The sequence below is a fragment of the Poecilia reticulata genome, chromosome 4 (assembly GCF_904066995.2).
Source record: "Poecilia reticulata chromosome 4, P_reticulata-male-v2, whole genome shotgun sequence".
Lineage (NCBI taxonomy): Eukaryota > Metazoa > Chordata > Actinopteri > Cyprinodontiformes > Poeciliidae > Poecilia > Poecilia reticulata.
In genome coordinates this window covers 18,613,997-18,629,740 of record NC_088833.1, presented here as the reverse complement: position 1 = coordinate 18,629,740, position 15,744 = coordinate 18,613,997, and the positions used below count along the sequence as shown (strand labels likewise).

The following is a 15,744-nucleotide window of genomic DNA, read 5'->3' as shown; positions in this document are numbered from 1 at the left end:
GTTACAACAAAGCTTTTACTTGCGTTTCCCCTCCATTCACGCAAAAACAAAGTTCAATCTATCAAATAAAATGGCTCCCTTTTTTTTTGTGGAAACAAATGCGTGAATGCTTGTAAAGAGTGCATTTACACGCAAATGGAGAAGAGTCCTCGAAAAAATACTTCCGTGGCGTCCGACACTTCTGTTTTACAAACAGTCACAGAGGGAAATCAGTGTGCTTTGACCTTTATTCAGGCATCATCTGAGTCACTTGTCATGCTGGAGGGCCGTCCTGAAAACGCCTTTGTCTAAGTGCAGTGAATCAGATCATAAAGCTGTTAATTTGTCACCGAAAGCACACAGCAGACTAATTCGTTTGTTGACTGGGATTTTATTATTTTCCACGAAGTCTCTCTTGGTAATGCTGGTAGGGATGGTTAATTTCTTTTTGCATTAAATCCAAGAAGTTTCAAACTGAAAACAGCAAAAGGTGGGATTTTGTGTGTCGTGAGTCAGAGCTGACCTTTAAGATTTGCACAAAAACCAGCTTGTTCTGACATCACTATCTGGCTCCTGGCAAGCCAGAACAATAAATGAAGACTGATACAACTCAGGCTGCAGATGCTGGCAGTTTGTGATGGATCGCTGCTTTATTGCAGCTTCAGGGTCGTTGTCCAAGTTTTGATTCAGGAAAAAAAATTACTCTGAAGATTTACTGCAATACTAAATTAAAAACACTCCCATAACCTCTCACCTTTGTAGACTGGAACAGATGTAGGTTATGTAACACTGACAGGAGTGTAAGTCAAGTCATGAGTCACTCAATTGTTTTTTTTTTCCCCCCCTCATAATCTTAAACACATGAGAACATCTGCTTCCACAGAAAGAGAAATTGCATTTAGAGGTGATTTAACCCTGTGTTTGACCAAGCATCAGACATCTGGATACAAACTGCACTGTAAAAGGATTTACACCCACTATGTGGCATTACAACATCAGTAGACGGTCGAGAGATGTGTGTTTAACCAGCACAGAGTATTTTATAATTGTGGAACTGAATGAAAATTTGACAAATTGGGATTTTTACATTTTTATGAGTAAAATTTTCAAAGTTGTAGTGTTTATTTATAGTCAGTCCCTTTTCCCTGATGCCCATAAATAAAATTCACTACAATCAGCTGCCTTTAGGCATCAATAAATTGTTGGATAGAGTCAACCTGAGTGTAAGTTAAACTCAGTAATAAAACAGCTGTACAGTGAAAGGATTGAGAGTTGGAGGACATTACACAAGGAGGAACACAGCAGACGGGTCAGGAATAAAGTTGTTTAATAGCTGGTGTTAAGTCATGCAACAGTGTCTTAAACATTAAGCAACTCACAAAGTACCATTAAATCCATTATCCTAAAACTGAAAGAGGATGGCACATCTGCAGCTCTCTTAAACTGAGAGACGATGCAAGGAGAGCATGAATCAGAAAAGCAGCCAAGAGGCCCGTTGTGCCTCGGGAGGGACTGCAATGATCAGCAGCTCAAGAGGGGCAAGTTGTGCACTTCACAAATTTGGCCTTCAGGGAACATCAACATGAAGAAAACTGTTGTGGAAGAAAGACAAATGAAATCCCATTTATGACATGATTTATGCCGCATACGGAACGGAGCAACATCTGGTACAAGGTGCTCTGGTAAGATGAGACCAAACTTGAACTTTTGCCCAACAAACAAAATGCTGTGTGGAAAACTGATATCGAATATCAGCCTGAAAAACTGTGAAGCAAAGTGGTGCAAGTATCCGTCCTGCTGCTGGGTTGCTTTTCAGCAGCAGACACGGTGGAGGCTGGTCAAAGGTCACAGGAGAGATGGATGGTAGAAGAAAACCTGTTGGAAGCTGCAAAACACTTGAGATTCTGTTGGAGATTTGTCTAACAGCACAACAATGGTAAGATTTAATAAATTGATGTTCACAGACACTCTTCTTTTAAAAAAGACTGAACTTCTTTTAAAAAATGACTGAACTTCAGCTTTTATTCAAAGCATCACACTGTACATGTGAACAACTGATACAAACATGACTCCTCCCGAAATACGTGTAGCAAATCATAACTCTAAAAGTATTGACTCAGGGGAGAAAACTGTACAGGGACTCCACACATTTTTGATTTTTCTTCTCCATAAATAAATAATTGAAAACTACCTACTTACGTATTTTGCAGAACTTTACTTGATCTGTTGTAGCGTGAGAAATATGTTAAAAAATATATATAAAAATAGAATCAATTTGTAAATATTTTGCAAATGTAAAACACTGTGTGTGTTTTTTTTTTTTTTCCAAATATGTGTGACTGCTGTCACGGGAAGACTTTGCCTCCGCCCCCACGCAGGTGTTGACAGGCGACTGAGTTCTGCAACGTCATTTCACCCTGAAGCCATCAGAGAAGGTGAGTCACATTTGTGTTGCTCTGAGCTCAGATTTACGCAGCAAAAAAAAGAACTGGCGTGAATTTTCATTGTCGTCAACTGTAGCAGAGTTCTGTTTTACTCTTTAAAAGCAGCTTGTTTTATTTGGTTTGAATGAAAATGGTTAGAAGTTAAAGTTTGCTTTTGTGAAAAATCTTTGAGAGGAAAAAAGTTCCCAGTGCATTAAAAAAAAAAGGAACAATGAGTTTGTGGTTTTATGAACACTGTGTACAAATATCTAGTGTAGGTAATCAGTGAAATAAGTCTTTTGCATGCGCATTACAACAGAACTACATGATGTGCTTATTTTTGTCAGGACGATGGAGTGGAGTCAGTCGACACAGGGTCAAAAGGATCCTTTTACCTGGTTCACGGAGTCCCAGCTCCGGTCTGTGTTTGGGAACGGCTCGGTTCCAGACTGGTTTCATGGGATTATTACGAGGAAGTAAGTTTTCAAAGTCTATCACCATCTGCCATCTGTCACTGCGGCAGTAGGAATGTACAAGAGAGAACTGGGCTTTTACAAATCACACACAGGAATGATGTCAGTGTCACAGTGTTTGTTTTAGCAACCTTAAAATAGCTTACTAACGCAAGCTATTTTAAGGTTGCTTTAATGATTTTCTTGAAGACGATCAAATAAAAAAAAGACAGTTTTTAAAGAAAGTAAAAAAAAAGAGAAAATGCAAAAAGACCAATTAATGAAACCTTTGCTTAAAACTTCAAGTTTTGAATCCTCATCAATTACTGAACAGAAAATAAGTGGTGAGCACTTATTTCCTGTACAGGTGTTAATATGTTTTCACATAGTGCCACTTTAAAACTACCATACCACACTCACCATGAAACATGGTGGTGGTAGCATTAAGGTAGGGGGTGGTTTTCTTAGGCAGGCACAAGGAAGGTTGATGGCAAGGTGAACGTAGCTAAATACAGAACAATCCTTTTAGAGGAACAAAAAAAGAAGAAAAAAAACATAAAATCACATTAAAATGCATTGAAGTTGATGGATGTGACGTGACAAAACATTTCCTCCGGCAGACGTTTCCTCCTGCTGTACCAGTGAGAGTAATTACCAGCTGAAATGCAATTAGATTTTTATTAGAAAGTCATAATGTGCATCTGGTTTTCAGTTACTGCAATCTGTAAATGTACCTCTTCCTATAATTGCATCCGCAGACATGACTCCCACTGCTATTGGTATTTATAGAGTCAAGCAAAGCAGAAATCATCAGAATCTGCAAGAGAAAGATGCACAACTGCACAGCAACATTTCTGTCATTCACTTTCTTTCTCAGTTAGTTCCTTTCATTGTTCTGTGCTTGTTGCAAACCTGTGGTGCGTGCAGCATAAAAGTGAACAGTGATTGTTTGCAAATTGAAGGAAGGACATCTGCTGCTTGACCTATTAAAAAAACAACAATAGTTCTATTTGCTACAGCTTTGCTGCAATATTTACTCAGTCCTGACCTTTACTTGTGCTACAAATTGTTAATCTTTCGCACTCAACAGATCTGCTCACACCCAATTTAAACAATAGACCAAACAAGGTTAATCAGTACTGGATGGGTCTCAGTTCAGGATACTTACGATTCTAAAAGAAATCTTTTCTCAAAGCAAAACAAAACAAACACAGTCTGTCTACATTTAGTTATTATTCTGGACAGTTTATTTTCCATAATTTGTGAATGAGAGAATATGTTGTCATTATGCAAAAGTATTTTCTGTGGCTATTAAAACATTTAAAACGCGATAGTGGCGCAGCGCAAAACACATTTCCAGCTGAAAGTGCATGTGTGAAAGAGGCCTTTGTCTCTGCTGATTTGTGTAGGACAGCAGAAGAACGGCTCACGGTGAAGCCGCCTGGCTACTTCCTCATCAGAGTCAGCGAGAGCAGAGTTGGCTACACCCTGTCATATCGGTGAGTGTTCACAGCTTTGTTGTGCCGATTGAGTAAGAGGTCAAAATCATCACTGTGTTGTGTGGGCCTACCTCAGCGAAGATGAACACTGCAGGCATTTCATGATTGATGTCCTGGAGAATGGCCAGTACATCATAGTAGGGGATGACAGGACTCACAGGAGTCTGCAGCACCTGGTGGACTTTCACAGCCGGAATCCCATCATGCCTTTCAATCAGGTGCTCACAGTTGCTTGTGGACAGGTAAGAATATAAATGTCTCTGGTTTTGATGAATATTGCAAAATATCTCGATAAAAAAAAATGGCAAACAGTTGTATGGAAGTTGAATTAAGTCCAGAAGTGAATCAGTTGGTCTCATCTCATTTTAGTCATCCGCTGACCGTATAGACTATGCAGAACTACAGTTCTCCCAAAGACCCCGAAGCTACACCACCAGCGTGCTGCCAAATAACCTCCGACAGCCCAACCAGAGTCAACCACAACCAGCGAACGAGCTCCCACCCGCCCTTCCTTATCGACCCAACAACCCGAGGAACTCTGCACTCTTCATCCCAAACAGCCAACCAAACAGACTCTACCCTAGTTTGGAGGAAGATTTACAACACTTCACCGCTCCTCTTCCAGCTTCGGTAACGTGACGAGAAAAGACTGTTTTGTGGTCAAACTGGAAACAGAAGAATGTTTATGTATACATTTTTGATTTTCTTTCTTACTTTACATTGCATTTTGGTTCCCCTTTAACTTGTATTGAGGCAGCCTTTGCCTTTGCTTAGGATGTTTTACATATTGTACAAGCCAGAGATTTAGCACAGTTGAAATTAGTCTGATGAGATTTTACTCCAGGAAATGTAATGGACAAGTTTGTTCACAGATAACCCAGGATTTCAACAACCTTTTGCATTTTCTGCTTTACATTTAGTTACAAAAGCAGACATGTCCGCAGGGCAAAAAGCAGTTTTGAGCTGCCGGGTGGTGAGGTTATTAACACTACTGCCTCACACCTGGGTTTGACTTCCAGCTGGGGGTTTTCTTCGTGACGTTTTCAGTTTTCATGTTCTCACTTTACATGCAAGTACTCTGGCTTCCAAAAACATGCATGCTAAGTTAGATGTTGGAGGTCAATGCGCACCTTCATGTTTCAGTTCCTCTCAAAAATTAGAACGACCAAACACCACAGTTTGTGGCCCTGATACTGATCACCAACTTATTGCGCTCCATGTTTAAGATTCATGCATGAGATTTTCAAATCTAAATCCATGTGCCTTGCGTTTCATGTTTCTGATCTGCAGCCAGTGCCAAATATGAGGAAAAGCTCTCGGTGGATCCAGCCTCCTGAAGTCCCTTTGAGGAATCATGTTGTCCATAAGCAAAACCTGGTCTGCAGCAGAACAACCGTGGTGTCCGACAGCTCCTCTACACCGTCAGCCACCGAGAGAAAACTCTTCACCAACATCCAGTCAGTGAAGTTACAGGATCTGAGGCCATCGGTCGCTGTGAACCTGAAGAGCCTCAAGAAGAAATTCCAGAAGAAGACGAGCAACCCACCGGAAAACGTCTATGCAGAGATTACTAACGGGCCAAATGACAGCAGAGAAGTCACGGAAAACGAATACCAGGAAATCACAGGAGAGCTCACATTTCGTGCTCCCCCTCAACACCACACAGATGTGAAACTAAACGATCAAATGCTACCTCAGGAGTACGGATCGCCTCCACCTTTTGCTCCAGGCTACTGAGATACTGGCATTCATTTTAAAACTCCCTCTATTGACTGCATTGTGAATTACACTGCAACCCCACAAGTAGGTAGTAAGGAGAAATCACCGGATCAAGAAATCTTGACTACAAATTTGTGATGTGTAGAAAGGGGATGAATAAAATGTGGGCATGTATTTTGTTTCCACAACACAAACCACCTTAATCACTCAGTTGACAGGTCAGATAGGACAAGTGTACATTTCATGAGGACTTGAAACTACTCAGCATATTCATCCTTTGACCTCAAAGCTCGTTTGTCTGGCATTGTGCTAAGTAAGTACATATATAACTTTTAGAGACTTAGGTCAACCTTAAAAAAATAATAAATTAGCCTGTTTGCTCAGCTTGATCACGATGTCAAATTTGTTTAATGTTTGCAGTTTTTAATTTTGAAAATCAGCAACAAAAAATGAACACATTCCCTGAGGCAAAATGGGAACAGTGACATCTTTCTTTGAAAACTGATGATCCAAACTAATCCAGATCTAATTTGGCTTTAAAAAAATATATTTTTGTTCCGTTTAAACAGTCAGATTCACTGTTACACTGTCTGAATGTTTTGTGACAACCTACAGAGCAGCTCATGTAAATAAAGGCAACCTGCTGCAATTCTTATTTGTTAGGCATTAACTTTCCATAAATGTTTTACACTTCAATGAAGTAACAAATCCCTGCAAAGAATACTTGTGAAAAAAATCTTGTTTGATGCTACAGCAGACAAATGGGTGATACATTTGATAACATTTGTTATCAAAAAGGTGCAACTGGAAGAGAGGAAATGAATACTGGTCATACTGGTTTCACAGCTATAAAGTGAGTTAAAACAGTTGTTGCAAACAGTTTTCATTGAAATATGTATAATGTATAGTATGTACCTTTATAATTTACTAATGTATATTCATTACAGACTTTGGTGGATGCAAAACATGTTATTTCACATGTATACTTTTGATATATAGATGTAATATCGTTAAATGACCCAAATAAAGCACTTTAAGAGATGCACGATGTAGTATATGCAAATCCTGTGCAGTAGGTAATTAATTTTTAAACACAAAGAGCCTTTCAGTACACGCTCTGGTGTTTTGTCCCTGCCAGAGTTTCAGATCTTGTAGATTACATTTTTCAAGACAGATCAGAGCGCTGCATTCCAGTTTAATAGGAAACACATGTTCTACACTCATCATCAAGCTGGGAAGAACAGCACCAGCTAAATTTAAAGATAGACTTTGCAAGAACAAAAGCTTATCATAGAAGATGCTTTAGGCAAATACAACATTTCATTATATAACATTTTACTGGGCAGATTGACTATTTTTAGAATTTGAACATTTTACAGAAAAACCCCCAAAAAACAGTAGGCCGGGATAAATAAAGGGCTTACTGGGGGGAGGAGTTCAGCGATTACTTGCACAGTTTACCTTTGGTTATGATTCTGTGCACTCTAACATACAAACACAAATAGATGTGCACACATGCATGAAAACCATGTAAACATGGAAGCAAGTACAATAGTGCAATACGATGGAGATACAAGAGTTATGCTGCATCATCCATTATATTGGATGTTAGCCCCTTCCCAAATGTCATTGCTCGTCATAATAAAACATTTCAGATTTGATAATTGAAAACATATATAAATTGTTAATGTTGGGAGGAGAGATTGGCAGCTGGAACTGGGGCACAAATCCTGCATAAACTCTTTGACCATCTCTGGGGAAGAGTGTTTTTATAGTAAGGAAAATTATACAGTAATAATATTTAGTTAATATAATATATATAGTAAGAAAAATTATACAATTATTAGTGTCTGTATGACATGTGCTTATTAAAAGTTAAATTAAGACACATATTGTGTGATTATTAAACCAGTTTCATAGCATGTGATCCACAGGGAGTTATGCTGACTTTTTGAGCAATAGTAGTTATTATGTTAACAATAATAATACTATAACTTGGTCATAGTATTACTTCATATTATAGTCAAAAGCAGCACTTTAGACGACTGATTTTGTGCCTTAAAGGAGTATGGTTTCGTTTTTAGAGGCTCAGCCCTGCTGTCCGTTTAAGGACATTAATCAGTCCTCTCTCTCTGACGCGGCAGGGAATGTCTGGAGGTAAAAAGGCAGCGGCCAAGCCATTTAACACCGCTCTCCCTAGCTGCCCGGGTGAATGAAACACGCACATCTGAGTTTGCTGGGAGGCGAGATTACGTCATCTGGGAAGACGCTGGTTTTCAGCTCGGGATCAGCCTACTAGTAACTCATGGGAAGTTGTTTCTCCACTAAAAACCTATTTTAAAAACTTTTACGAAAGCTTTTGTTAAACATTCCTCGGCTCGTTTTTTTTTTTGTTTTGGTTTTTGTTTTTGTTAAATCACAGCTAAACGATGTCGTTTGTCCCCGGTCAACCAGTGACTGCAGTTGTGGTAAGTTTAGGACAGCGACTGTGTTTCATTGAACTGGATGCTATTGTTCATCTTCTTGGCCAAAATTGTCGTTAATCGGGGATTAAACTAAGTAGATATGTTCAAACATAAGCGCTAATTAACTATCATACGGATGTTCTTGATTACTGTGTTAGTATTTTCTTTGTTTAGTGAAAATGAGAACATTTGTTTCAGTTTAAGTATTACATTTAGCCAGATAATTTGAATAATCTAAGATGTTAGTTGATTTTTATTTTTAACAGTCTATTTTTTTTTTTTTTTTACAGTTGTTACTTTCACACAGTATGAAAATGTCCTGTCAGGGGCGTCACCCCCTAGGTGTGTGAGTTCTTCCTGGTCCGTGAACGCAACACAACAGTATTTGTTTTATCTGTAGTATTTTTATCCGTTATTTTTACATTTCTGGCTTTATTTTGATTGTATCGCAAACTAGGAAGATCACCATGAACCATTCACTATAGTGGTTCTCTCTGTGGTTAATTTACCGACTTACTTTTATGTCCCCTTTTTTCATAACATTAATGTGATGAAATGACTCGAGAACTGGAAAAAATAATTACAATCTTTGTCATATTTGTCATATCACGTATTTAACTACTTCTTTGTAAAACAAAAAAGCCTTTAATTATTATTTGATATCCATCGATCCACAGTTTTTACCCTTGCAGGGCTGTGGGGGGGCTGGTGCCTATTTCCAGCAGTTATTGGGCGAGTTATTGGGAGTACCCGGAGAACCAAGAACCTGTCGCTGGAGGACAACGAGCCAGCCTCAGCCTCTGATATTTATATGATAATACCATAGATTTTCTGGTTGTTTTTTTAAGACCGATGGAAGGTTTTTTTATTTTTATTTTTTTATTGAATTCATTTTTCTTCACATTCCAATTCAAATGTAACAAGTTTTCTTTTTCTTTTTCTTTTAAGCAAATTCCTGTTTGTCTCTGTATTCTCTTTCAGCTTTTCCTGAGCTCATCTCTTTGATTTTTTTTATAGGCTTGGTGTCTGTTAATTGTTCCTGCTCAACAATCTTGCAGTGATCTGGTCTTTTTTTTAGTTTTCTGGCAGGTTTGATCTGAGGTTCATCTGACCAGTTTCAACTAGAGCCCCAGAAGAGTTTAGAAAACTAAATGTTTTAGTCTTGCTTGCTGAACAACCAACCAGTGGTCCAGACAATAACTTCTAATTTTAGTTATTCATACTTTTGTCCCAAATCACCTCCTGCTGCAGCTTTGTACTGTTAGTTTTGAAGCTTTTCTTTCCGTTACCATCCTGCTCATTGTGCATGATGACAAGATAAACATACATTGTTGTCCAGCCTTTTTTTTTCTCCACAGTTCTAGTTGTTCAGGTGTGTTGCCGTCTTCTAGTCACCATTTCTAATTTATAAGTTGCAACACATATCTGTCTTTCCTTCTGCAATTACATGTTTTCTTCTATTTGCTGTTGTTGCCCGTGGTTGCAAGGCTCTGAAAGGGAGAAGCTTTTTATCTGGAAATCCTGACTCATTGGCTGATCGACAGCATCAGTGAAGTCATCTCTAGACTTCATTGTATTAGAGAGACTCTGCGGTTATTCATCACCGCACACACAGGCGGCCTTTGTGTTGGAGGAGCTCTGGAGTCAGACCCGTCCATCCGTCTGCAGCTGGTTGTCACTGTACAGGGAACTTATTAATGCTTATTAATGTTTCCATCTTTTTTTTTTTTTTTGGCTTGAGTTGGCAGAAAATGTCCCTCATAATCAACTCTTATGTTGTGAAGATGCTCCCTTGATGGTGTAGGAATTTTAAATGCTTTAATTAGCAACAAGTTTTATTTTGCACAACAATTTCTTTGTAGTAGCAGGAAAAAAAACTGGCACAGCTGCAATTTGTCCTGATTTATGCTAGCCTCATGTCTGAACAGCCCAGTAATGACTCAGTTGGGCAACGATGCCAGATCACTCGAGAAGATTTCATATGTGTAAGTCGGTAGCTTATACTGAGTGTTTTGCTTAAAATCTGATTTTGTTTGGTTGTTTTCTAACAGCAAAGAATTGAAATCCAGAAGCTGCGCGAAGGAGAAAACCTGATTCTGGGCTTCAGCATCGGAGGCGGTATCGACCAGGACCCCGGGCAGAACCCCTTCTCTGAGGACAAGTCAGATAAGGTCAGAAAACAAACATCTAAGCACTCATATCTACTGTCTGTTTCTTCTAATGGCTTTTTAACCTTGAGTCAAACTAAGACGCATATTATTTTATGCTACAGAGGAACAGAAAAGGCATGAAATTAATTAACTCGGCATATACCGGTGAGCTGTAAGTAAAGAACAGGCCTGAACGTATTATTCATGGCCTCATGCGAGAACAAGCCAGACCCAAATATATGAGTAATGGAAATACGTACTGCAGGTTTATGCAGACTCATGTACAACCTGATTATTGCATAAACTCTCTAAGCTGGTGGAAGTGTTTGAGAACAAGTCATGTGCTTCCACTTATCCTATTACCAATGAATGATAACTTTAACTCGCAGTCGGCTGCGGCTCTTGGAAGTTTCTGTCTGTATTTTAAACTAAAGTGTCTGTACCTGCGGTGCTTTGTAAAACAAAACAAAAGAACCAACCTTGGAGCAATTACAGCTATGAGTCTTTTAGCCTTTACCAGCTGTTCACATCTGGAGTCTGAAACATTTGTTCATTGTCACATTGAATGTGTCACATTCATACGCATAACGTTTCGAGTCTTGCCACAAATTCAGTACAGTGGTGCACATTTACCACTGCAGGGTAAATGTGCAGCTCAGGTTCACTAGCAGATAGTGAATAAACAATAACTTACCCAACTATGACACCACAAGGTTGCAACACAATCTGAAGAAGAAACGAGTTTCTGAAGAACATTGTTGCTAAGAAAAATGGCCGAAATTCAGGGCAGAGGACTTTATCCTTTTCCAGTGATTTCTGCACACATAACTGAGGTGCAATGTTAGAATTGAATATGACGGATGCTGAGCACTAAAACAGAGTTGATCTTAATTATTTCCCGGTATTGTTTAGATCCTGTCTACAGACGCCCAATAAATCATATAATTGAACATCTAGTTGATATTTTGCTTAGAAAACAGAGCTAATAAAAGATTATCACACCACAAAAACCTTGAGTAAAAATACCTCAGATTCATTAAACAAAACTTATAATCAAACATGTATCTGTTTCTGCTCAAAGCTGAAAAGATGTCTATTCCTTATTTTAGGAATCTAAAACGTTGCTTCCCGAAATCAGTTTATGTGTTGCGAGTCAACAAGTGAGAGGACTTCAGATCCTTTTTTAGAAACCCAACAAAATAACATGCATAATTATGGTAGAAGTATGTTTGTGCTACAAAGAGAAGAGATAAAAACGGTGCAAGAGATTAAATGAATTTATTGCATCTTTGGTTGTGTTTTTGTTGTCATTGCACCTTTTTTAACTGATTTTGTCCAAATAATCAACCAGAAATCATCTGGCTGCTGGCTGGAAGATTAAAAAGATTCTGATTTGGATGATGATGTTTTTATTGTGATTAACAGATAATAAAAATAAATAAATCAGACGTTATTGATGGATAAATGTAATTTCAATGCATGCACCATGTTTTTGTGCAACTGGAAATATTTTCAAACAGTTAAATTTGTCTTTCAGCTCGCTGAGCAGAAGTACTCAGTGAAGTCGGGTTATACACAGTAATGATATGTCAGAGAAAACTTGATTATCTCAACAATCTCTGCTTTTCAGTTGGTGTGGAAGAGAAATGTGAGAAATTAATTTTATTTTAGAAGAGCGATTGTGAACTAAAAGTAAAGCACGAGTAAATATCACATGAGCTGGTCCAGTTATTTCAGTATTTAAAATGCATTACGTCATTTGAGTAAATTCTCAAAAACCTTAGTACACAAATAGAAGAGAAAACATAAACTGTATGTAGCACTGTGTGTAAAAGAAGTGTGTGGTCTGCAGGGAATCTATGTGACCAGGATAACTCCAGGAGGACCAGCAGAAGTTGCAGGGTTGAGGATAGGAGACAAAATCATGCAGGTGGGTAGTAGCAACTCTCGTCATTGGATGCAAAAGCCACAAGATGGCGCTGTTTGGCACTTTAAAATGCGAGTAGAGAGTTGTTAAAACATTTTTTTTTTAAAGCTGCAAGTTTTATTGCTTATCCTGGACTGGACCTTGAAAAGACTGTCCTCCTTCCTTCCTGCCAGGTGAACGGCTGGGATATGACCATGGTGACTCACGACCAGGCTCGTAAAAAGCTGACAAAGAAGAGGGAAGACGTGGTCAGGCTACTGATAACCAGGAAGTCCCTGGAAGAAGCGGTTAAACATTCAAAGGGGAGTCATCCCAGACAGTGATCTGCCTGCACAGACCAATGCGAGGACAGCAAAGGACCGGGTAGTTTTTACAAACGCTGCAGACGTCTCCAAATGCAGCTGCCCTGTGGCCCGTAAAGCTACATCAATGCAAAGAAAACAAAACAGATTCAAGTCCATCCATTTAACGTTTGGAGACTTATTGAGTTATCTGAGGCTCGAGTGTAATCCCAATTGCTATAAACTTATTAGCTTTCCCTTTAAGATCTATTCCTACTTTTTGTAGCTCAGTAATGAAATCACCTGAACAGTGAAGTGAGTTTGATCTTCACACTACAGCACACGAATGTAATTCCAGGTTTACCTTTTGTAACTTTTGACCACTGGCAGAACAAATACAAAGAAATGTTGATTGTGTTGATGAGTGTTAAACAAAATGATTCCTTCATGTTGATTTAGCTGATGTTTGTTAAATTAATCTCGGTAGCATTCAGATACCGGATACTGCAACTAAATCGTATTGATCACACTTAACGATCAGTTTTCCTCTTATCTAAAGCAAAGAACCAATATTCTGCTATCCAGAATAAACGCCAAAGTTAAAGCCAAAATGCAGGATTTATGATATTTTTTTCCCCTTTTAACTGATAGAGTATGCTGTGTAAGTATCATGGTTTATTATTATTTACTGGTCATTTTCTTGCTTTGAGTCGATAAACTTTTTACATCTGATTAAAGAGACTGAAAATCTAAAACGAGTTGTTTACACAAACAGTATTTTTAATACATATATATTTGGATGGCACCAGTCATGGTTTTTCAGTAATTTATTGTATACATTTTCCATCTGCCTTGACATTTATCAGGTTAAGAATTGAGAATCGTTCTCATATTTTTATTCATTAGTTTCTGGACAGGAAAAAGTGCAGAGAGAGAAGGGGAACACATGCAACGGGAATCAAACCGGGGACTTTAGTCCCCCTGCTCTAAGAATGAACTATGTGTTTTATCAGAAATGTTTCCCACTGAAACTGGCTTTGTACAGCTAAAATCAAATCAAGAAATGTTTTTAAACGCAAAAACAAGTTCAATATATTAAACTAGCACCTAAAACAAACTGTGTTTCCAATTTTCTCTTTTGTTTGTGTTTTCTAGGTTAAACATCACAGTTGACAGAAAATAATGTTCAGATTTAATTCTTTTACTAATTATTATTTAGTTTAGCATTAAAACACAAATTATGGATTATATTCACTAATCATTTATGCCTGAGTGACAATGTTCTTGTTTTTTTTGTTCTGCTTTTGATTAAAATGCAGGCATGTGTGCCTTTTTTTTCACTGGGATGTTTGATTTTATGTAATAAAAATTTATTTGAAATAATTAAGTTGGAGTACAAGTTTGAAGTCTTTAAAGTGTTCACTCTAAACCTTCCAGTTTAAGACTAAATTGAATCCGAGGCTAAATGTTTTTGTTTTACTTTTCTCACTTTACACATCAATTCACTACATTGAGCGATTGCAGAGGTTTTATTTCTAATTTCTGTGAAGAAGATAACTTTCTTGAGGGATTAACAAGGTAAATTAAGACGACATTTCTCATCAATGTTTTTCTTTTTTTTGTTTTGTTTTGTTTTTCTCCAGACTACCACTCATGACGTTGCACAACCCTGATGTATTTTTTCCACTTTTGGGATATTAACACACAAATTTAACATGATGTATAGTTTTTGCCTCTCGAGTATTTTTATGGTCCCAGGTCTGAATAATCAGCTGACATTTCAAAGCGGAACGATCTATGCTCTGACCTTTCTGTTTATCCTGTGGCTTTTTGATGTACAGAGCTTTTTTGCACCTTCATCTCCTAAATATTGGAAATCTATACCAAACGAAGCCGTAGAAGTTATCGTGAAACCCCAAGTAAGACTTAATTGAATGCCTGTTGTTTTGACTCGGGTTCAATCGGTAATTATTAAAAATCTGATCAGTGGTGTTTGTTTTCTGAGGACAGAATTAACTCTGCTACATGTTTGTAGTCGTAAAGTAACACCTGCCACATCTTGGGTGAGAGTCGACTTGGGGCGATGCTGAGCCAAAATCCTGTCTTTGAGAAATAATTGATGAGCGATCCGTCATCGTGTGTGTGTGGGTGTGTGGGTGTGTGTGTGTGCGCGCGCGCGCTTCAGGGATGGGGAAGCATGCTTCATTCCACTTCTCTGCCCTTCATACTGTTTAGAGACAATAGCATGGCTGCACAAACATCTGAGGAGGCAAAGCTCAGACTTGCAGCTTCATGATGCTGCGGCGTTCACATGTGGCATGTTGCCGGGTAACTAATGGACAGTTTACAAGTGGAAGCAATGAGCATCTAAATTCATTACAAGACGCACTGTTTGAGGTAATTTAATCAACATGCATTACGTGCAATAATCATGTTTATTTTGGTTGATCTGTTTATATGTTTGTTACTTTATCAATGTACTAAATTAAAGCAAATTTCTAAATTGGCGCTCTGTAAAAATCACTTGTAATTAACAGAGCAAGACAGAGAAAGGCAATTTAAACTCAAAGAAAACACTGAGAAACGTCTTTGTTCTGTGGGCGAGCTAGTAATTGCACCAAGCGTGGTTCATACATGATCCATGCCTCCTACATTATGGCATGATGATTGCGTTTCCATGGCGATGCAGTCTGCCTCTATCGCTTTGGTCCTACACCAAACTGGAACAGGATCATCAGAAATAAAAACAACTTTGTTGATTTTTGAGCATTCAGTGGACATCTCTCTGTTTTTTGCCCTGATAATTAAGAGCAGATTAGACTGATGACACTTTGTTTTATTGAGAGTAA

At 38.3% G+C, this 15,744-nt stretch overlaps 2 protein-coding genes across 2 annotated transcripts; both read left to right on the top strand.

The window, feature by feature from the left end:
* Positions 1 to 2,352: 2,352 nt before the first annotated feature.
* hsh2d (hematopoietic SH2 domain containing) lies at positions 2,353 to 7,117 on the top strand. The gene is made up of 6 exons (XM_008406914.2): positions 2,353 to 2,414; positions 2,750 to 2,878; positions 4,264 to 4,353; positions 4,430 to 4,595; positions 4,723 to 4,983; positions 5,644 to 7,117. Exons 2-6 carry the CDS (start codon positions 2,754 to 2,756, stop codon positions 6,088 to 6,090), a joined length of 1,089 nt encoding a protein of 362 aa, XP_008405136.1. The 5' UTR covers positions 2,353 to 2,414; positions 2,750 to 2,753; the 3' UTR covers positions 6,091 to 7,117.
* A 1,026-nt stretch (positions 7,118 to 8,143) lies between these two features.
* Positions 8,144 to 14,282, top strand: tax1bp3 (Tax1 (human T-cell leukemia virus type I) binding protein 3). The gene is made up of 4 exons (XM_008406913.3): positions 8,144 to 8,540; positions 10,589 to 10,708; positions 12,540 to 12,617; positions 12,788 to 14,282. Exons 1-4 carry the CDS (start codon positions 8,502 to 8,504, stop codon positions 12,935 to 12,937), a joined length of 387 nt encoding a protein of 128 aa, XP_008405135.1. The 5' UTR covers positions 8,144 to 8,501; the 3' UTR covers positions 12,938 to 14,282.
* The last annotated feature ends 1,462 nt before the right edge of the window (positions 14,283 to 15,744 follow it).

Coding starts and splice junctions, on each gene's coding strand:
- hsh2d (XM_008406914.2), top strand. CDS start 2,754: ATGGAGTGGAGTCAGTCGACACAGGGTCAAAAGGATCCTTTTACCTGG. Junction 4,596..4,722: donor TCACAGTTGCTTGTGGACAG/GTAAGAATATAA, acceptor ATCTCATTTTAG/TCATCCGCTGACCGTATAGA. Junction 4,984..5,643: donor CCGCTCCTCTTCCAGCTTCG/GTAACGTGACGA, acceptor TCTGATCTGCAG/CCAGTGCCAAATATGAGGAA.
- tax1bp3 (XM_008406913.3), top strand. CDS start 8,502: ATGTCGTTTGTCCCCGGTCAACCAGTGACTGCAGTTGTG. Junction 10,709..12,539: donor CTGAGGACAAGTCAGATAAG/GTCAGAAAACAA, acceptor TGTGGTCTGCAG/GGAATCTATGTGACCAGGAT. Junction 12,618..12,787: donor TAGGAGACAAAATCATGCAG/GTGGGTAGTAGC, acceptor CCTTCCTGCCAG/GTGAACGGCTGGGATATGAC.